This window comes from Larimichthys crocea, chromosome XII (genome assembly GCF_000972845.2).
Source record: "Larimichthys crocea isolate SSNF chromosome XII, L_crocea_2.0, whole genome shotgun sequence".
In the NCBI taxonomy this organism is placed as follows: domain Eukaryota; kingdom Metazoa; phylum Chordata; class Actinopteri; family Sciaenidae; genus Larimichthys; species Larimichthys crocea.
Window position 1 is genome coordinate 264,960 of NC_040022.1, and position 26,642 is coordinate 291,601.

Here is a 26,642-nt window from a genome sequence, read left to right on the forward strand (position 1 = left end):
CGCACGAGAGTTAATGAAGCTGCCTAATTGTTGAAAAATACACAGGGGTGCAATGTAACACAGTCCTGCAATAAAGTTTTGGCACTGTCAGAGGCTGTGGTTCAAATCTACAGTGTATTTGAGGCTGTCGTTGAGTTTTATGAGAGTGTCTCACATTGTAAATGGTTCATATTGTTTTACAGACGGATGTATTTGCGTTGAGCTCCTGTGACACGTAACAGAACATTTGCCTGTAGAGCATCGGGCCAGTAAGTCCTCAAAAGTGTAGCAACCTTACAGTGAATGCATGTATGTATGTGCATGTGTGTGTGTGTGTGTGTGTGTGTATTGCACTTTCAGTGTCGAGTGTCCCGCTGACAAACTGCAAAGTGACCTCTGGCACCAGTGAGGTGAGGTTAATGTCCACGAGAGATCGTCCGAGCGCTCCACTGTCTCTTTCCTCTCCTCCCGTCTCAGAGGCTTCAGATGTGATCAAAACAACACAATCTCACAAACCACATCAAAGTAGAAAATGAAACTAGAATAATATAATATTACAAAGACTACGACCCCTGCTTCCCCAACTCTGCTCCCTTCGATCAAACCCCCCGTTAATAGATTAATAACTATAATATGTGACAGAGTTTGTCATCCTCTGCACAGTGGCACCTTTAGAGTAGAATAATTTTTTTTTACTAATAATACAATTATTTGTTGTTGATATCAGAGTATCAAAGCTGTATGGCGGTAAGAAGAGATAGACAGAGGCCTGGTCTCAAAAAGCACCCTATGCTCTATTAGAGTAAACATCATTAAACACAGCACAGGCTCACGGGCCCTCACACCCTCGTAAGGTGTCTTAAATGTAGCAGTCCAGTATCCCTACGGAGTTCAGAGATTAGGGTGCCATTTGAGACTCGATTAGAGATACAGCGAATGTAAGCACTGGAAGCGGATGGATATGGCATGCATGGTTTGAAAGGTCAATGCTGACATGGCTCATGGATGCGGATCTGAACTCTGACCCCCTAACAGACCCTCAGGATCCGAGGGGCATCTGATGTGCTGAGCTACATAGCTACTACTGCTGAGTCAGTATACTGCAGGAAATCCTGTGCAAAAAAGAGTACTTAGAGCGGCGAACCTATGATCTAAAGCTAACCTGGAGGCCGTGATATACAGGAAAGATTTTGAGTAATATTTGGCACCAAGTATGATTAACGATATTTTGCTAATATATGTTTGATCCTTAAGCTAACTCAAATAAGTCTTAATTAAAAATGATCCTACCTCTGCTTAAGGCAATAATCTTCATCTCTAATTACTTCACCGGTCTAACCTAAAGACAGCAAAACAAAAACCAGCAGCTAACATGAGTAGAAGAGCACAGTCTTTGCATCTTCCCTACCTCTGCTTCTCCTCTGCAAGAAGCGCGTTATGTCGCTTAAAGTTAACTGTTCGGCTGGTTTAAAAACGGTCGCTCCTGTGCAAAAAATGGACTTTGCCTTTCCTTCCTCCACCCTCCACCCTTAAAACGACGCTGCTGCAGCGCTGAGCATAAAAAGCCCTTGTGTGCTCCTGTCCTTTAAAAATTAAAAGCCCTTGCTTTTGAGAAAAAGCATTTTTTCCCTTTCACAGCCCATGACAACTGCTGTTGTAGTTAGCTTGCAAAATTAATATTTACACGCGGACGACAGCGAGAGCGGGTCCGCGGTGATACACGTTTTGTCCCTTTAAGCTCCCTTTATGGCGTCAAAGACAGTGGATAAGACAGCAGCGTCATAAATTAAACAGTATGACTGAGGTTTAAAACATCTTTTATTATCAGGGTAATAACTCTCAGAGTAGTAGTAGTGGTAGTGGTGGTGGGGCTGGTATCAGCTTGGTGTTGTTTCATGTTTAGTTTATACAAAACAGTGCAATGGTGGCTTAGGGAGGTAAAAAAAAGGAAACAGAAATGTGTATTTTTTTGTGCCCTCTTTGAGTTTCACGCTCACTTTTTACTCACAGAAGAACTTGGAGAGAAAATACCGTTAACATTTATACTTAGCTACACACAATCTCTCTCCAAAAGTCTCCCTTTCTCTCTGTTTTATGGCTATTTTGCCTCCTTCTCACTCCATCACAGCCCCTCTCCTTGGATGTGTGTGCGATCAGGTGTTGTCCAGTGACCTGATGAATGCACTCTGTATTAAAGCGTCGTCTTCTTGGGTCTTTATATGTGTTGTAAGAGCTGTAGATTTACTAATAATTCTCGGCCTACACTTACATCAGAGACAGGAAGCGATAGATCAGCGACAGACTGTGCAAAAAGACAAAAACGGAAGCTTGATAAGGTGCATTTAGGAATGGGGAAGTCCACAACAGCACAGATAGAGTATTTAACATGTCTATTCATTTAGAGACATCTTTATCTCACAGCCACTGATGCCTCAGACCTCAGAAACATCTCCTAAATGTCACCAATTAACACTTTTTAGCTACGATGACACTGATCCAGCCTCATTTGCGCCTCTCGTCTCTCCTCTCGTCTGACACTCTGTCCTATTCATCCAGTCGCTGCGTGGAATCGAGCCCCTCTATCTTCTCTCTTCGCTTTCATAAACGAGCCCTCTCCCTCACTTTCTGTCATCTTGCTGAAACTAAGGGGCTCTCCACCGAGGCAGAAGAGTCAAAACTCAGCGCGATAAATCATGTGCAGCTCATATTAATGTGTGGCAAAGAACTTGAATGCTTAGCCAGCACTTGGCTTTTTAATACAAAATGGTGCCAACACCGGTGTACGGAGAGTGTGAGAGAGTGCATCAGCTTCGTGTCCGGATACAACCTCGACCAAACCTAAGCTCAAATCTGCCCATACATTTATTATTTTTATGTTTATCTGTACATATAGGAGACGTGTATAAGCTTGTGCGTGTTTGTGCAGATGTATACATGTAAGGGAGATAAAGAGGAGGAGAGGCTGTGAGTGATCCTCTTCCATCTATTTATCTATTAAGTTCATTCTCCGCAGATCCTCAAATGTAGAAGAGCGATGTGTCCTTTTAGTCTGAGGTGAGCATTTTCTCCGTGTTTATTTCTGCTGCAAATTTTGACAATTGTTCTGGCAAGAAAAGACAACTTTATGTTAAATTTATCTGAAAGGTATTCACCAAGAGGTAGTGGGCAAAAAAAACAAACTGTTTGTTTAATGTCTTTTTGGCTCTGCCTTAAAGCGTATTCACAGCTCAGCGGTCTCCTCTCCACAGTACCCTGAACCAACAACCTCCAGAAAAAAACCCTAACTAGTCTACGACGAGCGACACCAAACGGAAGACAGGACCTAAAAGAGGAAGGGACAGGGTGAGAGGAGGAGGGCATTGGCAGTGAGGTGGGTTATGGGTTTGGTGGGTGGGGGCTACATAATAAAATATGGAAGGTGAAAAGAGTGATGAGTGAAGGCAGACAGACAGACGGACAAATATTTGATCATCTCTTTAAGTTTTAGGCGAAGGAAAATAAATTGACGAGATGACTCGTGTGGCTGGAAACAGGGGTAAAAGGAAGCACCAATGATCTAACGTTACCATCTAAAGTTAGTTTTTGTTGAGTCACACCTTTTTCCCCCCCTAACAGCTGATCTGTAGTCAGTGTACGTCATCACAAAACCACTATGCAGATTTAACAACTGACCTGGGATCAGAGAGATGGGGGTGAGTGTTACCAGGAATGAGCTCAATTCAGTTTCAGTTCAGTCGGTCACGAAGTAAGCTTGGATCAAATCAATCAATATGAAAGGAGCGTATATATACAACATGTATAGAAATAATAACGAGTGCCACACGTGTGCTGCCAAACTGCGTCGTCAATTCGTATTTTGGATCCGGCTGAACTGAAAATGAATTAATCCCGATCCTGAGGTGTTAACTGGCGCACTTTTAAATAGCATCGTATTCAGAGAGACAGCTCGGAGCTCCGAGGCCGTTCTCTGCACTAATCCAACGCTGCTGCTATCCAAAGTGTCAGGAGGACAGAGGTCAAAAGGTCAAAGATCACGCAAAGTCTCTCACCTCTTTCCTCGTCTCCCTTAAGTTCACATTATCATTTTTTTTTTTAAAGGAGAAGTTGCCCCAAACAGCAAACCACTTATACGATATGCTTTTAAGCTTGGGTCAACCCCCCGTTTCATCCCCAGAAAGTCAATTTATGAACATAAATTGAATGTGCCTTCATATGTAAGGAGTTACAGGTATAACTACAGTGATATGTGGTAAAGTGGAGTTGGGAACAACTTCTCCATCAAAACCGACCCTGCTACACACACTGAAACTCTCACAGGGCTCAGGATTCACAGTTCAAAGGCTAAAAGTTCACAGTTCACAGTCAAAGTTTATCAAACCCCTTGTCCCACCCCGTAACCCTGTGTGTCCCCTCCTTTCTCTTGCGCTCCCCCTGTATTTCTCGTCATCCTTCTCTTTGAATACTCTGATTGGGCGATATCTGCAGCCAACACCTCTCAGACGGGCGTGGTCCTGCGGTTGGGGTCCTTGCTGTAGTCTTTAGTGAGCGTGCTGCTCTGGAGGAACTCCCTCTCTGAGTTGAGCAGCCCGCCCAAGCCGCCGCCGGATTTGGAGCCGGCGTTGCCTGCCTCGCGTGGGTTCAGCGTGTACATGGGCATCTCGGAGGCGGCGGGCCCTGTGTAGCCGCCTTTCCCCAGCGGTGAGGCGTCGCGGCTGGGGGCCTCAGAAGAACGCACACTGGAGCGACGCCGAAAGCGGTAGCGGTAGGATGGGATGCGGCTGAAGGCGGACTTTTTGATGAGCTCGGTGCGGGACTTGGCCCGTAGCTTGCGGTGCTTCTCGATGAACATGTGCACGGCCAGCACGCCCACCATTTCTGCCATGATGAAGGAGAGGGCGCCAAAGTAGAAGGACCAACCATAGGAGTAGGACTTTTTGCTGTCGCTTTGGCCCGGGTCACCCGAGTTGGCTGAGATATAGACAATAATTCCTATGATGTTACTGAGCCCTGGAAGAGCGGGGAAGAAAGAGAAAGACAATAAGAGATGGAAGAGGAGATGGTGTCTCATCCAGACAAAAACAATGTAAAAACAGGAAAATGTCCCAAACTGTAAGGGACCAAGTTTGGTTAGGAAATGAAAATAGAAGTTAATACACAAGAACCAATAAAAAGACTATGCATCTACAGCAGTGTGTCTCAAACCTTTTACACCGCGTACCACCTCAGAATATATTCGTTTCTCCAAGTACCACAACTATAACAGACGTTAAAACACAGTAGACATACCCTATTCAGATACAGACATTTTATGCAGGAGAAAAAAAAACTTTGACCTGATGATGGCGCTAGATGGAAACCTAAGAATTATTATTAATTCTATTAACTATTAATTAATTTATATTATCCAGAAGGGAGCATGGATGTCTGGACCAAATTTCATGCCATTTCATCCATTAGTTGTTGGGGATATTTCAGTCTGGACAAAAGTGGTGGCCCAACCAACATTGCCATCCTTAGAACTATGCTGCTGGCACGGTTGTGAATCAAAAATTACATAAGACGTGATAAAGCGGTAGATTAAAGAGAGAAAATGTGATTAAAAAAGTGCTAGAGCAAAGATTTGAGAGCCACGGCTAGAAAAGAGGAATGACGAGGGCGACAGCCAGATGAAACAAAACAAATAACGGGAGGCGGACATCAGAGAGAGGGAGTGGGATCTTGATAGAAACGTTGGAGAGTCATTCCACACAGCTGGGCGCTCTTATTCCATATCATTAGTCCAGAATACAGTGCTCATGCAGTGTGGTGGAACGCACAGAATGGGGACAATTAGCCAGCTGTAATTAACCAGAATCAGCCCCACACTATTGTGGTAAATAATTACCAATTTGGCTCCATGAATTTACTACAAAACCCAATGGGACCCTACACATCCCACTAAACAGCAATTACAACCCTTTGTGTGTGTGTGTGTGTGTGTGTCAGGGGCAAGAGTGTAAGTGTGTGTGTGTGTGTGTTTATGAGAGTGTCAGCATCCATGTGATAGATTATGTGTGTGAGTATGTATGTGTGTTTACACTCTCACACCCTCGCAGTGCATCGCAGCGGCATCGCGGTATTCTTGCTGATTGATTAATCAGCTGCTGTGCCCAATTTCCACACTCTGACTGCTCACACAGGCACTTCTGTGTGCTTTAGATGCCTAACGGGCTTCTTCTACAAATATTTGAGTGCTGCACCTCCTCTGTTTAAAGTGGCTCCACACACACACACACACTCACACACACACACACACACACACACACACACACACACGTCCCTTGTTGCTATCTCAAATGCAGCGGACATCCTTGCATTTAATTACCTTGAGATCACACAGATTTGAACCCGCTAAGCTCCTCCTGTAAGACGAAGGTGTTTTAAGTCATTTGGCTGATGCTGCAGCTAAAATGGCCGCTGTGTTGTGTTTAACAGCGTTGTCATGGAGATGAACATCAGTACACTTACAGCGTGCTGCATCTCATGCACTAAAAGTGAAACATTTCTCATTATATATCTATGTTTTTCATAACTCTGAGGAGAGACTCTGAGCTGTCTGAGCAGGACATGGCAACAAGAAATACCACAACTTCATAATGCATTAGGAGAAAATCTGAATACAAAACATTTAATCACTAACATTATCAAACAAAAATATCACCACGACTTAAGTAACCAAGAAGTTATGCTAAATTCAGGGTTAAAAAGTAATACTTGATTATAGAGCAATGATAACAGGATGTGCAACCTGGATAAAGTGGAAGTAGCTAAAACACCTGACACAAGGTTATGAGATGAATTCACCTGTTAGGGTGTACAATACTTTTCCTAAAACCAAACCTGATCCCTGCTCTACATTAGAGTCAAGATGTAAAAGACGTGTCCTTCGGTGAAGAACAACAACTTCTTGCTCTAAATGCAGGACCTAGTTCATGCAATCTAGTACACTGATGAGTGATCACTGTACCTCTTCTCTAAAAATAGAGAAGACACTGTTTTCCAACAAGAAGACACAAACACACAGTCCAGACTGACCCGCAGAGACGAAGAAGATCCCTGCACTGAGGATGACATTGTGTCGGCTCCGGTAAAACTCACTGGCGGCCACGCAGAGCCCCCCCAGGAACAGCAGGCCCACGCTCATGATGGGGAAGATACTGGAGGCACGCACAGCACCTGTACACACACACACAAGAAGGAAGTAGAAACACATTTATAACTGAAAGGTACAAACATTTTGTGCTGTGTAAAGTTGTTACAGTATGAAACTGTTAGTGTCGGAGGTGCAGGTGCGGAGATGTATATTCTGGGTCAAAGTTATGAGAGTCCCGGTTGGATTGTTTGTTTCAGAAAACACTTTGACAGCTGGTTTATGTTTATTTGGAAACTGATTTTAAAAATAGCTTTTTAAATTGTCACGATGGGTTTGAATAAAACCCCCAGAATTATTCTGAGGTTGGAAAACAGCTTTCAGATTTGACAAAAAAATGGGTAAATGGGATGGTCAAGATAACATCCTATGAGACTGTGCTCAGTATGAAAGATGTGATTTGAATACAAATAGACAAATTCAGTCAGAGGTAAGAAGCTCATGTAAATGTGTAATTTTATGTAAAGTTAATTAGTGAGCTTCAGGAGCAGGGCCACACCTCTAACAAAGTGAAACTACTTGTAACTTCCATGTTTGTGAAGTGAAGCCAATGCAGATGTGCCAAAAAAACTGCAGTTCCTCAAATGTCCACTTGAGGCTGGCTACAGAAAGAGTCAATCTCCATAAGCCCTCATGTTAAAATGTCCAACTTCACAGTAGAACTAAGCAGAATAAAACATGTTCACAGTCTGCTACAGCTCACACTTAAGCTGCCCATTCTTTATACTGTCATTGGTTGTACCTGAACTATTCTTCTGGAGCTGTTTGTCTCAGTTCTTTCCCCTTCATCCAATCACTTCCCTACTCTATCTCTCCCTCTGCTCATCCCTACCCACATCCCTTGTTTTGATATAATATTTTCAGCTGTGACCTGTGATGACTTGCTGCCACCCTTTTTAAAAAAATTTAAAACCAAGATGTTCCCTGTGATAAATGGATTCATTTCGAGACATTAAAACTGGAATTAAAGTGCAAAAACAATTTAATTCACCAAATGAAGATAAACTGGAATAAAAACAGTCAAAATGTCTGCACGGTTCCACATCAGTTAGTACTTTAAAGTCACTGTTTCATTTTAAATCCACCGTGCTGGAGGACAGAGCTAAAACAATGAAAAACGTTTCCCACACACACATACACACACACACACACACACACACACACACACACATGAGACAGACACACATTGGCCAGTGTGCTGCTACATGCTTGACTGCGTCTGAATCCAGAACATGTTAAAGCATTCAGAGGCCTCGCTTGAGAGAGAGGGAGATGGATGTAAGAGGGAAAAGATGGACTAAAACCAAGACAGATGGAGAGTCGCGCTGACACATATGCAAGACGAAAATAATGAATAGCGGAGATGATGAAAATGAAAGCGAGGCTTCAGTGGGAGTGAAATATTTGTCAGAACCCCATATGTGTGCATTATGTGACACCATATTGAAGGATATTTGTAAACAGCTTGTCATGCAGAACCGAGCTGCGTGGAATTTTTTCCATAACAGCTGATGCATACTCGTACATCACAGGTGTATCGTTACAGAATAACCAAAACACCCTGTGAGTCAAATATCTGCCTGAATGTGAATCTCTTTTCATTTCCGACATGACTGACAGCTGCAGGGACCAGTGGCGTCGGGCGGTTGAGCCATAAGCCCCGCCCAACTGGCCCACACCCCTGGGCTGTATGAAATGCCGGTCACTAGGTCCCCGCTCCCCATTGGCTGGCTGGCTCTGAGGCCTGTGATCTAATTGGCTGCCTCTGGGGATGTTGCTCTGTGTTCAGTGAAGCGATGAGAAAGAAGCACAGGCTGAATCCATTTTTTCTTTTTTTGTTGTTGTTGTTGCTATTTTTTCACTCTGTCCATCTTTACAGACAGAGCCCCCTCCTCTCTGTTATCCACTAAACCATCCTCTCTATCTATCTGTATAGATGCTTCCTGTTTACCTCTGTCCTATTACTCTTTCTGGAAATAACAAGGTGCTCCCTTCTTTGTGCTTCGTCATTTTCTCATCATGCCTTGTTTTTCCCGTGTTTACTGATAAAACTCTGCCATCTGTTTACATCTGTTGTTCTCTCCATCATATCCTCTCTGTTCATCTGTCTCCTCTCTTGTGTTTTTTTGTAGCTGCCTTCCATCCCTGCAAGCCAATGTTACGCGACATAATTCTATCACATCTGCAGCGATATCATCTCTGCTGGTTGCACACACCTCAGTGGTTCTCTTCATAAAAGATGTTTGTCAATTCACTGTTTGTCTGATCTAATGTAGACTGCAATCGTTAGTCTGTCTGTCTGACTAACTTACAACTTATTGCAGTGACAGCAAGAGTGTTATTTCTAAGGTCGACACAGATGCACGTCAGTAATTAACTACATTCGTTGGAATGGATGGCATTGTGTAACTTTTCTACCATAAAATAACAGATTTAAAAAACATTTTGCTGCCCTTGATGTGTAATCAGATAAATGGATTCTCCAGTATGGTTGTTCTTGCACTATGTCACTTTGTACTCCGGGTACAAACAAGTGCAAGAAGTACATAACACTTTATGGCACTACAGAGCCGGTGTCATGCCAGAACCGGAGCTGGGCAAGCAGGCAATGTAACTGGATTAAGCAGCCTCTATGGACATAATGACAGAGGCGAACAGACTGAAGAGGTTCTTGATGGAGGAAGCTAAGAGAGAAAAGGAGAGAGTGAGCGAGCAAGAAGCAGCCGGTCAAGAGTAAATCTGGGACTGACTTTTATTCGTTGGCGAGAGCTTGGTGAAATAAAAGGCTGAAAGACAGACGCTGAGTTGGGCTTCTTCTTGTTGTCAGACTAGGCAGTAATTGTAGCCGGTGTGTGTGTGTGTATGTATGTATATGCACACGTGTTGTGCTTGTGTTTTATCAAACTTACGGAGGAGGTATTCAGCAGCATCTGCTTCATAGTCAGCGTCTTCTGGGAAGTGATCAATCTTCTTACACACACCTCTGAATGTTCCTGCAGAGGAGAAACACAGAGAAGTTCACATCTTTATTCTTAGTCAAGATAAAATGAAAAAACTATTTGTTTTACTTGAACACACACACACACTGGATTTCTGCTGGTATTCCAAACAGATGGATGAAATCAAGATCAAGATCAATTTATACCAAAGTATATTTACTTATTCCATCTGTCTATGAGATGCTGGCTCCCAACTCAGGTTCAAAACTTTCTGAGCAATTACGCCATGATGTCAACTTTGCTAACTTTGCTGTGGAAGTTGTATCTTTCAACGTGGCGTTGCTTACATAATTTTTTAATGTTCGTAGGCACTACTCTTATGGGTAATGAGAAATGCTTGTTTCTTGTGTAGAATCATTGCACCTATTCATATTCGGCTTATACTGATGTCTTATTAAAACTGGGATTTTAAATTGCTTATTGTTATTTCTGTGTGGACCCCAGGAAGACTAGCAACCTATTTGTGGAAGCTAATGGGAATCCAAATAAAAATAAAGATTAAGTACTGCAAAGTCTGGAATAATTTTACCGTTGCACTTAAATGCCTAAAATGGAAAACTGTTCTGACGTGTTCTGATCTGTTATGATGGCAGCAACGACTCGCTCCTTTGGCTATCATGCATGAGTATCCACACAGCAACATTAATGTATGATTAGGGTTAGTACTAGGTTAAAATGAATTAGTCAGTTATGTTTTAGTCATGAAAATGTCAGATATAATTGCAAAAACAGCTGAAGTTCGATTGTTAAATCAATAATCAGTCATCTTGAGTGATTGCACTGCTTCAAATCACATTTTCAGGAGAGTGAACATGCACGCATCCACATACAAGTACATGAATATATACGAAGAGCAGAAAAACCAGCAGAGGAGAGAGAGAGAGAGATGACAGATGATGCAGGACAGAGCTGTAGCCTTCAGGGTATATGTGGGAAACACCAATGAAAAGCCTTATCACACCCAGCACACACACACACACACACACACACACACACACACACACACACGATTACCACTTTAATAAAGAAACACACGCTAAAATACAGACATCAAGTGTACACACACATCAAGCAAGCTCATTAAACTGATACATGAACACTATCAATCATGCATGCAAGTAAAAGCCTTTATATCATTGCATGTCAGTTGGTGTGTGTGTGTGTGTGTGTGTGTGTGTGTGTTTGTGTTGTATCGACTAGGCTGCAGTCTCCTACGAGCGTGCCGTGTGTCGGGCAGAGAGTGACTCATCCTCCTTGGTACAAGTCCTCCTCAAACACACACATACACACACACATACAGCATCCCTAGTGTGTGTTGCTTGTGCATGTGGAAAAGTGTTTATGTACATGCTGTGTGTGAGTGAGTGTGTGTGTGTACACTGCATGTAGCTTAATTCCCACCCATCATTCAGTCCCATTCACACATGGTCAACACCACAGGAGATAGAAAGAGGAAGAGAGAGAGAGCGAGAGAGAGAGAGAGAGAGGTGGGGGATGACTGAGGAGGGATGAAGAGGAAGAGGAGAGAATGGGAGATGAAGGAGGATGAAGAGAGAGGAAGTGGTGGTTGAAAGAGGTTTGGCGGTAAAACGACACAGCGGAATTCGAGGAGAAATGGGAGGATAGAGGCTGAAGAAGAACAACGAACGTCTCAACCTAATTGCTTATTTGCATATGAAGAGGTTCTTTCCAGTACCCACACTCAGAAAATCATTCATAAATCGATTCATCCAGCTCACGGATAGTAACTAAACTCTAACTGAGACTATGATCAACAAAAAAGACGTTTACAGAGTGTTTGGTAAAGGAATGATCTGTAAAATTTTCATATGAATTAAAGGCTGTTTTGCTACAACAAATAAACACGAGTGTACGGGCAGAATCATCCTTGAACAGCATCTTAATGCTGTCATCCTCGTCTTTTCATACTTTCATTAATGGATTTCTGATTATTTTTGTGTGAAAATGCCGGTTCACAAATGAAAGGCAGAAACTCAAACATGATTTCAAAATGGATGCTATGGCTGCATTTACTTAAATCTGTGTCTGTATCCACGTTTCCTGCTCTCCATTCTCTGTCTTGGTGATCCAGTGTGAGGAGTTTTCGTGTCTGTAGAGAAAATCGGGAACTTTTTTTATAACTGACTTATTGATTTGAGTACAATTTTTCTGGTTATAACTTTTTAAATTTGAATATTTTTTGGTTTCCTTAGTCGTCTTAAATCTTAAGTAAACTTAACATCTTTACATTCCGGAGACATTTGAAGACATCGGCTTGGACTCTTGTTGTCTTAATTAACTGTAATTAGCTGCATCCTTAAAGGTCCAGTGTGTAGGATTTAGTGCCACCTAACAGTGAAGTTGAACGTCGTATACTCTCCAACCTCTCACACTCTCCTTCCAAACTCTAGCTGTGAAACTGTGAAAAGGCCATATCTAAATCAATTCAACATGGCAGACTTCATGGAAGAGGACCTGCTCTCACTGTAAATATAAAGGGCTCATTTAAACATAGTTATGAATATTGTATTCCATTCCTTTAAACCTCACAGATAACACCTCAGATTAAGGAATATTAAAAATGAGAAATATCGACGAGTTTATGACATTAGGTGTCAAAATGAGCGGTATTCTCAGCTCCAGGACTGTAGGGGCGTGTCCACTGAATGTGCTGGAGCCATGCCGACTCGTGGGAGCAGTCAAGCAGCCAATTTGTAGCGACTGAAATGTGTCAGATGTGTTCAGAAAATGACATGACTAACTTTAAAACACTGAGTGAGATGAATTCATCTCTAGCTCTCTGCTAGGGGTGCAGGGGTACGCTCAGGGTGGCCTCAGCGTGTCATCGAGCCACCCTTTAAGGACCGCCCACAAAATCCTGGACTGAAAAACTGTTTTGGTGAAAAATTCCACATTTCATTAATATATCGTTCAAAGTCTTTTCACACGTTCTCAGCAACTATTTTCCAACATATTTAATGTAGTTGCAGGGTTCTTTTGCTAACCTCGTCGTTTGTTCCAAAAATCCAGGTTTAGTCGGAAAATTATGTTTTGGGTTTTTTATTCCCCACCTCACCAGGTGCAAACAGTGCCAATATGTACAAACCAAAAAAAAAAAAAAGTGAATGAAACAAAATGCTCTATATATAATTTAAAAAAAAAAGAAAGGAAAAAGAGTTCAATAACTCAAATTCCTACAATACAATACTCTATTCAACTCTCAACCACCGTTACCTCCTCGGTAACCAACCACACACTCCATGATTAGGACCCAGGCAACCCCTTATATAGTGGTAGCCCCTCCCACTCAGACTACTACCTTTCTAAAAACAACATAAACATCTTTCTCCCCGTTATAACAGCAATTTCATACACAGGTGATCGTGACAAAAATTGTACAAAAATTATAGCAGTATGTATTTCAGGTTGAGGGTTATTACAGATTTGTTGTGATGAGGGACTGATTGAAAATAAACTACAGTGCCCATGTTGATTGTAATGAAAATGCCAATTCAACAGTGTGTCTCACTGATGTGTTTTAAATCGTTTCTGGACAGACAATGAAGCTCTCTGGCAGAGGAAGAAGATATATCAGGCTTTGGCTAGACAGAAAACACTTGTTAGCAGGATCATTGTTGCTTTCGGTCTTTTCATGGGATTTGTTGATAATAATAATAAAAAACCCTGTATTCTTTAATGTGGCCTAGTTTTGATTGGAGTCACACAAGGTAATTGTAGCCTTAATTCAATTTTCCAATTTTGTTTATATGGCACCATATCATAACAAAAGTTATCTCATGACTTTAGCTTGGCTGTTCCTGTTGGACGCTTTAAGATGTAAATCATCATCAGTCAGAGAGCTCTACCTTGTGTCTGCAAGGCGGGAAATTTATTATACCTCCTGCCTTTTAATGTATCGAACCATCCTGATGTATGGAGCACCAAACGGCCTCATGCAATCAGATGCCAGTGAAGCGATGCACACTCACACACACACACACACACTCACTGATGAGCATAGAGGATGGTCTGCAGGCAATAGAGAGATGGATGGCTGCTTTTATTTCTCTCGCCGTGCGCCGAGCATCTAAATCACAACTGAATAAACACAGTAAAAGCAGAGCACGCACACACACACACACACACACACACAGAATACAACACTTATTATCACACACTTTTGTGTTAGTGCACCTGATGATGTCACACTATAACACACTAAAGATGGTCTGCTAAAAATAACCTCAACACACATGCACACACACACACACACACACACACATAGGGAGAGTCATTAAGACTGCTGTGTTGGACCTTCAGGTCAGCATGTTCATCATGATAATGTGCGAGTAACAAACAGCGCACTGGGAATCTTTAAAACAATAAGACACACACACACACACACAAAGAGGGAAGGGAGAGTATACGGAGATATGTAGCTGACAGTATGAACTGAAATATGGTACTTTTACTGTCAAAACAACAATCATACAAATCACTGAAATGAAACATTTAGGGCACAACATAAAAACTGTGATTGCTACATACAAAGTGTTAATAGTAATGGCAAATTGACTGCACTTATCTGGCGCCTTTCTTGTCTTCCGACCACTTAAAGCATTTTTACACCACATATCACATTCACCCCTCCGTACACACATTAATATTGGCTGATTGGCTACCATGTCAGGTGCCAACTGTTCACCAAAAGGGCGCTAATCACACTCACACACCGATGGTGCAGCCTTCGGGAGCAATTTGGGGTTCAGTGTCTTGCCCGAGGATGCTTCAAGGACCGATCGTCTGATTAGTGGACAACCCTTGCTTCCTCCTGAGCCCTTACAAGGCAACAGTTTGTATGTTGGATCATTAAGGATTCTAGTCTTGATACTGATCTGATATGTGTTTAGAGTGGCAGAAAAAGGAAAATAGCCACATCATGTCTTGATTTTATAATATTTTCATCTACTGGTTGTGAGTTCATACACCCTTGAAAACAAATGGAACAAACAGAAACCTCAAAAGTCCTGAAAAAGGAACTAATGGTTTAGTGAGACAGACTAATGCAAGTGTTGGTTTTGGTCTTTTCATGAGATTTGCTGACAAAAATATAATATGTATATGTATGTCTAAGAATGATTAGACAAACAGGTTTATTGGATTGTCCAGCTTTGGCTGAGGTATGCACTTTCTAGTCAATTTAGACATTAAACTTTGCATTGTGTATTCATTCATAGATTATTTATATTTGCTTATCTTGGTCAGTTTCACAGGTGGGCTGGATTGTATCACAGCATAGAAGGGTTAGTAGTAAGAAAACAACATGGACTGGTTGTCACCCTATCAGAGGACAAATATGGACCAGAGATGAAGCAGAATAACAACGTGGATCAACAGAACAGACACAGACACTGCTGTCAGTCTGCAACCAAATGTGTGTGTTGCCCACACTGAGGTTTTTGAGAGCTACCTCCGAATGTTGTATCAGTGAGTGAGTCAGTAGCTGTCACACAGACTTACATGTCACAACCAGGCCTATGATCTCATCAAAGAGAAACCAGTGCAACCGGGCCGCAACATATTGTAAATGAGAAAGAGTTTACAAATGGGTTCATCACAAAGATTGGCTTGAAAAGGTTTTTAAATTTCTGATTTAGGAATTAAAAAGCTGTCAACAAATCCAGGATCACTGCAGCCGACAGGTTTGATTACATCCCCTTCATCTTGATCTTTCCTGTAGAGGTTTGTCTTACTTTCAACCTTCTTCCTTTGACATCAACATCTCCATTTCCTTTGGCTCTGTCACTTTCACGTCCTCAATTTGCTTTCCTCTCTCTCTCTTTCTCTCCCTCTCTCTCTCTCTCTGTTAATTCACATTGATTATGCTGTAAAACTCAACTTCAATGATATTAGCCCTTCAGGTTGCAATGGCTCTATTTAAATATCACTAAGCTCTTTGGCTCAGAACAAATCCTCCAGAGGAGACAGAGGTAGAGATCCACCTAACCTTTATTTTAGTGTAGGTATTTAATTCAATGTCACCAGCTTCAACAAAACACAAATACAACATTACATTTCTTAATATAAAACCAATATTAATATCTAATCTACGTTCTAACACTTGAAAATGGAGCATGTGGCTTCTAAGGCAAAATCCACTGCAAGGGCCTCAAGTGAATAGAAATAAAGAGCAGGCTTAACACATTTTCTGTAATAACAGAGCTTTTTAAACATAATTAAAATCGTTGCTCACATTTCCTCTGAAAGAAAATCTGTGATCTCATTTGAGAGATAAACAGATCCCTAACAAGACCAATAAAATAAACTCACACAGGTTTATCTCCAGATAAGAGAGTACACAATTAATCGATAAACAATTATTTGCTGTTCACGTTTTTATGTCTTTAAGAGTTCTTCAGTTCTTGTAATTTTACTCAAACCTGCACACGTCCAAATCTCTCCCTGACGGCTGACTGAACGGAGGCTGATAATTAATGTCCCTTATTAAGATGCAACATAAGCAGTAGATTTTGACAAGCTGTTCACAGTAGTGGAGGTTATTGCAGCGATTAAGGCCGTCTCCCTGAGACTTCACCAAGCAGCCGTTTCACTAATACTGAAGTACAAAGAACAATTACCATGCACTACCTAATGGCCACTTTCATTATTAAATGTGCGCAGCAAAATTCTATGGGAATTACATCAGTGGCCGTTTGGATGTAGTACTTCCCAATATTATTTTGCCTGATCAGAGGGGGTTCATAAAATAATAGGACTACTTGCTCTTCCTTTTCCTATCCCTCCTACCTGATACATAGCCGAACTTGGCTAACTTAATAGTACCTCCAAATAATGAGTGAAAGCAACCACTCTGCGAGAGACTTGTTCAGCAGCACAGTTACATCACACACACTATACTGAAAAATGAGTGAGACCCAGAATATTTTCCCATTGTTGTGTTGTTAAAATACTAAAACCAACATGTACTATATCTGCAATTGCTGGTTGTTGGGATGATGGTGCCCATTTGGAAAATTTTAAGATATCACCCAACCCTAGGCCCTGCATATACAAGGAATAACAAGGTCGTATAGAACATAAAGTTTTGCAATATGTAGACGATATTCTTCTTTATCTTTAGAACATACATCCTCTCTGTCAGCTAATGCTGAGATTCTGTCATCTTTTAGACAGTGAGGTAAACTTATTTCTTATACTGAAGCCCTTTCAGCTGTTGTAATACCCTGGAATATGGACAACTAGACCCTAAATGTTTTAGCACTGCTCAAAGAAGAGATAAAATACCGGAAGCTCCTCGTACTCTCACTAGCTGGCAGAGTAAACACCATCAATATGAACCTTATGCCAAAACTTTGATGCAAATTTAGGTGGAGCCATTATGAAACCAAAAAATATGACTTTCTCCCCTATGATTTCAGATGTTTTTCCTCAAAGTGATTTACACAGCATGCATGTATGTTGGAGCTGGAGCAGACAAACAAAGGGTCTGTACACAGTTGGATAAATGTCTGTAGACTGGCTTGACTTGTATCTATAATAATTTTCTGTCCTGGTTGTGTCAGTTCCACACACAGATAACCCTTTCACATATACAAATGTTTATGATCTCAAGTAACCACACACACATTTTGATTTTCACATACAGTAACACTGAAACACACATGAAAAAGCTTATTTGTGTTTTGGACCGACCAGGTCACACACTGCTTGTTTGTTTCTCTAATTCGGTGCACCTCGAAGGTCATGTAAGTGTGTGCGTACATGGGCAAGTGTATGTGTATTTGTGGTGGATTCAGTCTAATTAACATCAAACTAATAAACAGGGAAACAACGGCATACATACTAATATAGCTAAAACACACACAAACTACACAGACACACACACACACAGCAGGAGCATCTATCAGGAGACATTTGCCTCACAAAGGTCAACGTGGCCTGAGGGCCGCTGCAACCACAGTCGCAGCAAGGCATGATGGGACACAGCGAATGGGGATGGGAGTCCAAGCGTGTGCATGTGTGTTTATTCTGAGTCATGTGGTTTAGTTTCTCCTACTGGGCCCCAGTATGCTGCTGCTGTCACTTGTATGCATGAACACATGCACATATGAACATGGACACGCACATGCGCAGTGTACGAAAAACCATGACGTCATGATTAGACAGCACAGTCCCAAACAAAAGACACGGGAAACAGAGAAGGACATGTACTGCCTCTCATGTTTAGTTATAGGCATCACAGAACGTGTTTGAACGCCATACTTTGATGGGCAGATGAAGCCAGCACTGTTACAGCTTCCACGTCTGAAAGGGCTCTTGAGATAGGCACACACACGTTTTTGAAAATATGTATGAAAGCAGTAGTACAGCAAACCCAAGGGCTTAAAAGACGAGAGGTAGAAGTGAAACACAACGCTTTTATTATTTAGCTTCACATCACATCTTACTTTCCATTTCTTCACCCTCGTTCATCTTTTTTCACTCTCTAACTCACCTCGGTTATCTTCCATCATCATAACGTCAATATAATCAAACTGCGTCGTCATATCAAAACAACTTTTAACATACTGTCTAATTTCAAAAACATAAATATCTGTATCAGTCTAGTTCTGTTTGTGAAATTACATGCAAGCAACGAAGTGCAGTGCATAATAAAACCATGAAAATATTCCACTAGAAAAAAATTAATTGTGCCTCAAATCAAGGTTAAAAACGAGACAAACACAAACAACGCTGCGTGTCCAGATGCCCCCGCGATTGTGACGAGCTGGCCATGAGGTGCCAGCTGTTTGTCCTTGAACTAACTCTGTCCCACACACACACACACACACACACACACACACACACACACACACACACACACACACTTGAAGCAAATATGTTAAATAAATCTTTTGTTGTATGTAAAACTTGACTTGCTTAATTGCTTAATGAAACAGAAGTTGGGGGGGCACCACAGAAAAAACCTTGAGAATGAACAACCTTAAATATTACAGAAAGGTGGTTAATTGTAACTATGCCAGTCTCAGTCCAACCTTCAGTGAATAATTCAAGGATTTTAACTTGTCCAGAATGCAACACAAAACACACAGCAGGGCCACCAAATGTGTTCACATCAACAAGTCCACCATAATAATTGAGCCCTCTTAGATGACCCGTATAAGCATTTTCTTTTTTGATGCCTTGGACTAGATGATTCATATAATCCTTTCCTAGTTACTGTGTGAAGAGAACGATCATATGAGTCCACAGCCATGCAGGTGGCTCTGTGGGGCTGTACATACAGCGGGCTAACATCGCTTTTTAGCAGGTAATGTTCACCACGTTCTTGGTTTAAGTTGTTAGTATTAGCAAAGTACAGTCAAGGATGATGGGAATGTCATTACTTTACTTGCAAGGAATTTGGTCGTAATCCAAAGTATTGGACAAATTGACAAATAGATGGAAGGTCAGAGGATAGGATCGGTTGTCGAAATGTTCCATTCAAACCCACAAATGTGAACAAGAGACCCCCAGAGTCATTGGGGTACATCACCTGGGAACTATGACATTCTGGACAAAATTTTATGGCAATTTATACAGCTGAGTCACTAGTGTGGCTAAAAACAACTCAGGTAAGGTCAGGAAATGATCGTGGTCATGGTTAAAAGGAGCTAATGTTTACTGTCGGTAGGAAACGGATGCAAACTGCAGACTCGCATGTCAAATAAACACTCTTCATCTGCTCATGTACCCATCCCAACCTCCTCGCTACGAGGTTTTACAATGTTGTACCATCACGTTATTCTTTCCTTTGCCTCTGTGCGAAAAAAACTAAACTAAACAAAAACTCAGGTCATTTTAGGCATCTGAACAATTGACCAGTGCTGTAGTAATTATGATGAGGACAGCCTCGTTCCCGGGGGGGCTGTCCCTAATCAGTTGATGTGTAGTCCAAAAAAGCTGCATGTGAGTGGCCACACGCGCACACAAACACATGCAGTCGGAATATAAAGCGTTTCGTCGACTAGAAAACAGCGGAGGAGAAGAGGAGGGAGTGAGCAAGAGCGAGGAAAAGGAAGTTGAAAAGCAGAGCAAATTGGACTGCTTGTTTCCTCAGAACGCCTCTGACAGCTCAGTGTGGGTGACTGTGCCTCTCTCTCTCTCTCTCTCTCTCTCTCTCTCTCTCCCTACCTCTCTCACTCTCTCTGATTACCTCTTTCCAGGCGAAGGAGAGAGAAGATGGGAGAGAGGGAAAAGAGAGAGAGAGAGAGAGAGGAAGAGGCTAGTTTCCACGGTGATGGCTGATGAAAGAGAACGAGACAGGTTCTGCTTGGTTGCACACCTCCTCTTTCTCTTTCTCTCTTCTTCTTCTTCACCCCCATTCTCAGTCTGTTCTTCCTCAAACGTCCATGTTCTCCTTTTCTCTCTCAAACATTTTTTTCTGTTCCAGATCTTCCCCATCATCGTCCCTCCTTTTCTCTGCCTCGTTTTCTCTGCTCTCATTACCTAAACATCCGTTCATTGCTTCCCGATCTCCCCGCCATCGCCTCGCATCTCTTCGCACTTTTGCACACGCTTGTTTCTAGCATTCAGCTGCACAACATCGACAAAAGTATGTGGACGCCTCATTCCTACAGCTGCTAGGACAGCCTCCACTCTTTGTCCGTGGGAATTGGCTCCTCTTTCTTGCTCCCATCAGCTACTGACATAGAACAATAAGATTCTGGTTTACACCAAACTTGTAAAACAATTATATGTTATGAAAACAGCGGCATTGTGATATTAAAACATGAAATGGACTTCCCCAAACAGTTTACACGGAGCTGGATGAATTCTATTTTAGAAAATATCATTGTATGCTATCAAGATTTCCTTTAATTGAAGCGAGAGATCCATCCCAAAGCACGAAAAACACTAGAGCTGAACAATTCATTCCTGCAAATCATATTCTCCAGATGTGCGGGAACATGCTTGTTTTGTACAGACCCCAGAAAAAATCATGCCATTATATTTATACTGTTTTCCTTTACGTACCATCTCTTTGGCTCTCCAGCTTCTGTCTTCCCCCACCTCCCTCTTCGTTCCCGCAGCCACCTGGGTGATCATTTTTGTCCCCATCTCCGTTTAAAACCCTGTTCCCTCTCTCTATTACCAGGTGATCATTTAGATCCCCGGCGCGGTCAAACACTCCCCAGAGATTCACCTGAAACAGAGGCCATGCACGGCTCATCCATCACTTTCCACCCACCACCACCACCACCCCCTCTCCACCCCGCTTCATTCATGCACATTCTGGTCTCTCTTTCATTCATGCTCTGTCTCCATCCTATACATAACGCTCCCTCGTTCACTTCACTCCCTCTCTCCTCATTTCCTGGCTTTCCTCGTGCTCATTTATCACAGAGGGGAACTTAACACCTCAGCACACCTGCACAGACACACAACAACACATTCACTGCATGCTGACCGCACACAAACTATTGGTGGGTAGAGGAAAAGGCAAATTAAAAAGCACATTGCACTTACAGTAACATGGACCCCATTTACAGCACACCTGGTATTAACAAGCAGTTCATATCTATATATATGGAGAACAAAACATAAATATATATTTTTATGGAAGAAATATGTTGGTATCAAGCTTTTTTTTATTTTACTCTGTGTGTGGCATTGACTCACTTTTTTTCTGGGAGGTTACTTTCAGTGTTTTTATTGTTACACTGTGCACCGATGTTGTTACAGTTTCGATCCAAAGATTTTATTTTCATACATAAATCTACTAATTAAAAGAATTGTTAATTTGCAGAGGAACGTGTGCTGGAGTGCCGTTTGGCTTACAACACTCCATAACCACTTATCGTTATCAGGGTCGCGGGGGTTGATCCCAGTTGACATTGGGCGAGAGGTGGGGTACACCCTGTACAGGTTGAACAGTTCATCACAGGGCTGACGCATCGAGACAAACAATCATTGAAGCCCATGGGAAATTTAACCTATGAACCTGCATGTCTTTGGACTGTGGGTGGAAGCTGGAGTATCCGAAAAGAACCCACACAGACACAGGGAGAACATCCAGGGACAATATTTATTGTTTGTCTATAATTACAGGTGTGTAGCTCGATTCTGAGAAAGCAAGATTCACACCTGGTTGAGATTTCAGTGCATTTATCTTTATCCAGGTGATATCCTGATACAAAAAAAAGTACACTAGAAGCTCAATAACACCACAAAAAAACACTACACTCATCTTTAGCTCACCGTTTTTTATATTTTATTCTCTGAAACAAGGAGATTCTTAAGGCTTTCTTCCTCTCGCCTCATATTGTCTGCGAAAGAGATGTGCTGCATGCTAAATGCTGCACGGTACATATGCATGACTGCTCTGCACATTTACTGTAAGAACACTGCATACATGATGTTTTTCTGTCCTCCTCTCTCCCGCTCTATCCCTCATTCACTCACTCTCTGATGTCAGGCTGAGTACAAGCCACATGTACACGAGTCAGGGACATCCATTTCCTGTCAGTTTATGAGGCGTTTATGAATTATAAAAACTGTGACAAGCGGGGACCCGGAATGAGCGACGAAGAGGGAGGATAAGATGGACAGAAAAGAGAGAGGAGATAAGAGAACTTGGTCGCTTTAGTTGTGTTATAGTGTAAATGTGTGTGTGTGTTTTTGTGTCCGCTGCGTGTGAGTCTGTGTGTGTGTGTGTGTGTGCATGCACTGACATTGTGCTGACATTGTGTTAACTTGGCATACCGTTCCCGCAGCTGTGCTTATTTGGTGGCTTGGGAATATCCTAGAATTTGTCTATTTATACATTCAATTACAAGTGTGTGTCTGTGTATGTAAATGAGAGTGTGTGTGTTCAATATACCTGAGCCATCTGGCCTTGTAATAGCCTTCTATGCCCCCCAGAATGAGATGGTTATGTCTGGCTGCATCACAAACACACACACACGCACAAAAGACACATGCATGCCTCTACCAGAGGCAATGTGTCTTTTTAATGATAATCCACAGAGAGGATCAAAGTCAAATCGTTATGTGAAATATGTGTCAAGTCATAACGAAGCACCCGATAGAAAAGAAGCTGCATCAACTACCAATCTTAAAGAAAAAAAATCTGATATTTGTTTGTTGTCACACACCATCAGCCCTAAAGTTATCCAGCAAGCTTACCACCAATACACCCAAGAATCGCCTGGGTTGATTTAATATATGTATTTTATTATGTTTCCGTGGTTTTGACTGGTTGGAGATGAGTGAGTTGACCTTTCTCTGACATGAAAAATGGTATTATGACATCTCTGCTTCATTGGAGATTCCACAGGGAAAGCAACAGGAAAGGTGGAAAGAGAAGGAGGACGACATGCAGCCAAGGTCAAAGCCCAGGCTGAAATCTGTGATCCACGTAAACACATCAATGTTCCGACCTCAAACTTCTTCCCACACTTTTTGTCACTTAGTCATGTTTGCTGTTATAAAGTATACTTTAACCTATCAAAGTAAACTCAAATAAAAAAAGGCCACTACCTCCTTAAATCGAGCTAATCTTATTTATCTATCTGCTCCAATTATCTCTGCCCCCTGTACTTTCATCCTGATCTTGGATTAAGTTTCGATTTTTCGAAGTCCAGTTGAGGATTTAAAAGTCAGGTGGCTTCATGAAGTGGACAGCTGATCTTTACTGTGGTCAGGTGTATGAAGCTTGAAGACGAGAGATGTGTGATTAAATGTTGTATCATCTCATTTAAAGGTCCAGTGTGTTAATTAGGCTTAACTATTGTTGTTAACTACACGAGTTGTTATGTTTCTGTTGCTTCAGAATGAGTCCTGTATATCTACAGATGTTGCTGGTGCTCTTCTCCGGCGTCGGCTGATTTGCGATCACTGGCAGTTTCTCCTTTACGCCTGAAACACGAGTGTGAATACGCAACTACGATTGATGCCACTAAATCCTACACACTGAACCTTTGAATAATTAAACAACATAAAATAAGGACTTAATAAGTGCAAAAAGTGATGTCCAAACTCAGACGTTCAAGGTTTTACTGCTACACTCGCTGGAGTTTGGAGCTGACTGTCGAATTGAAGTCAACAGAATGTCACTGACGCAGCAAGAAGAAGCAGCGACCACCACACCTGTGTAATACACATGTATTCCTCGTTATGTTCACCAGATTCTGGCTCCAGAAATACAAACACATTAATCTCATTAGTCACTGTGGGTGGCATAGCTTGTCACAATCAGACCTATGACTGCATAAATCGACAGGTTTCTCTCAGCTGTGGCGGTTGCCAAGCGCACACCTGATCCCAGCACAAATCTAAGGCTACGCCACGGTGCCTGAATGAGTATTTCCTGGCTCCCAACAACAAGACAGCAAGATGGCTTCAAAAAAAGAACAAAAATTCCAAACAGCGCTGTGAGCGAGAGTCCCGGGCAACAGTGTGCAGATCCAGGTACTTGTTAACGGCGTGGTTCAGCTGACTGGCCTAATAACACTGCCAGCTGTCTGTGTTTGTGCCTGTGTTAGTGCTTTTTTTTATTTGTTCCTTCAGCTATGCGGCGTGATGACAACAAGAGCAGACTCACATCACAGACATTATCAGTTTTATTATGTTGCAGGGGGAGAAGATGTGAGGGTGAACTCAGGGAAGGACAAGCAGCTTCTGAAGAGCTGAGTTTCAGGGATTAGAGGATGCTGTCACACACACACACACACACACACACACACACACACACACACTGGTATCTCTTAAGCAGACAGTAGGAGACAGGACAGACACACACACACACTCATAGGCAGTGAGACAGACAGGCAGTCAGTCAGACTGATCACGTACCTTCCAGACAGCAGGTTCGCCAGAGGCCGGAGTGCGTCATCACCTCCTCGTTCTTGCGGCTCGTGTCGTTGTCGCCGCTGCTCTTCACGCGGCAGACCCCGCGCGAGTACAGCCAGTAGTCGGTACCGACGGCGATGGTCATGAGGCTGAAGGCGGCGAACGCGCCCACCGTCGTCACGAGCATCTGGACGCCGCGGTCACACATCAGCATCTTCATATAGGCGGCTCCTGTTTGTCTTATTCTTTCTTCTTCTTCTTCTTCTACCTCTTTTTTTTTTTTTTTTTAGATTATTTCCTTTATATCCCGCGAGATTTGGAGAGTCAGAGTGAGTGGGTTCAACAGACAGGCACTCAAAAAAATTGAAAAAAATAAAAATAAAAATGTGATTTTTTAAAATGTATTATTTTTCTGTGGAGCGTAAAATGAAATACTTGGCTGCCTTGTCCGTTGAGTTGACAAGAGGCTCGTGGCAAAGGGCGGGAAGGTGGGAGGGCTGGCACGTCACTTTCTCGCGCATCAAAAACCGGTTTTCACCAACACCACCCTCACACACACACACACACACACACGCACGCACTCACACACACATACACACATACACACACACACACCAAGACGACCACCGGTTGTCCCCGACACTCAGAGTCAGAGTGGAGGGGAACAGCAATGCCACATTCTGCCTCTGCTTCCACTCCTTCCCGTGTGTTGGTCCTCGGGTTAGAGGCGCGTTATCCACCGGTAACCTTCCTTCCTTCCTTCCTTCCTTCCTTCCTTCCTTCCTTCTCAACTTCTGCTTTCCCCAAACAGCACCCTTATCAATCTGTTAACCATTAACAGCCAAGGTCTGCGTGAGGGGACTCCATCTTTAAAACAACAACAGGAAAAAAAAAGAGGGAGGTGGAGGGGGGGTTAGTTTGTTTTCTTCACTGATGTAACCGGATTTCTACTAAAACATGACTCGCCCCTCACTCACTCCTTCACTCACTCACTCACCGCTGGATTTCTTGATCTCCTCCTTCGACAATCTCTCTCAGCGAGCGAAATATGAGGCGAGCACAGCGGGTTTATTCTTTCTCTCCTGCTGAATTAGGCCCTATAATGAATGAATAAAGCCCAAACGTTCAGCTATGAAGACAGAGTGGACGGTGATCCGTCGTGTGTTTTCCACTCCAGCTGTTGACTCACTGGCATTTTTCCCTCCTCCTCCTCCTTCTTCTTCTTCTTCTCGATGTCCACAGTGCAGGTTAACTCGTCCAAACACGCAGCCGCTAATATAAATGCATGTTTTTGTTCATAGATTATCTGCAGTGGAGGAGACGCGCAGCGCGGGTATTTAAGTTGAACGGGCACCCAAAATAAATAAAAAAAACCAAGACGGCGTTAATCAGATTTCTCCTCCAGGACAGAGCACGTCTTCTCTCGTTCACCGCCGAAGTTTAAAGAGCCACAAACGGGAGAGACCGTCCGCTAAGATGCCTCCCTGACGGAGCCTGTATGGACAGCTACACCCGCCTGTGTTTGCTCCCGAGAAACGTGCCCGTTGGTACAAATGAAAAAAAAAATGACAGCCGTCGCCTCCTCCTCCTCCTCTTCGTCTTCCTCCTCCTCCTCCTCCTCC

At 42.5% G+C, this 26,642-nt stretch overlaps 1 protein-coding gene across 1 annotated transcript; it reads right to left on the bottom strand.

The window, feature by feature from the left end:
* Nucleotides 1-1,779: 1,779 nt before the first annotated feature.
* Nucleotides 1,780-26,642, bottom strand: cacng3b (calcium channel, voltage-dependent, gamma subunit 3b). Its single transcript, XM_010729148.3, has 5 exons — nt 26,018-26,642; nt 25,024-25,887; nt 10,078-10,161; nt 7,054-7,194; nt 1,780-4,986 (listed from the first exon to the last, which is right to left on the bottom strand). The coding sequence occupies exons 2-5, from the start codon at nt 25,238-25,240 to the stop codon at nt 4,475-4,477; spliced, it is 954 nt and encodes a 317-aa protein (XP_010727450.3). The 5' UTR covers nt 25,241-25,887; nt 26,018-26,642; the 3' UTR covers nt 1,780-4,474.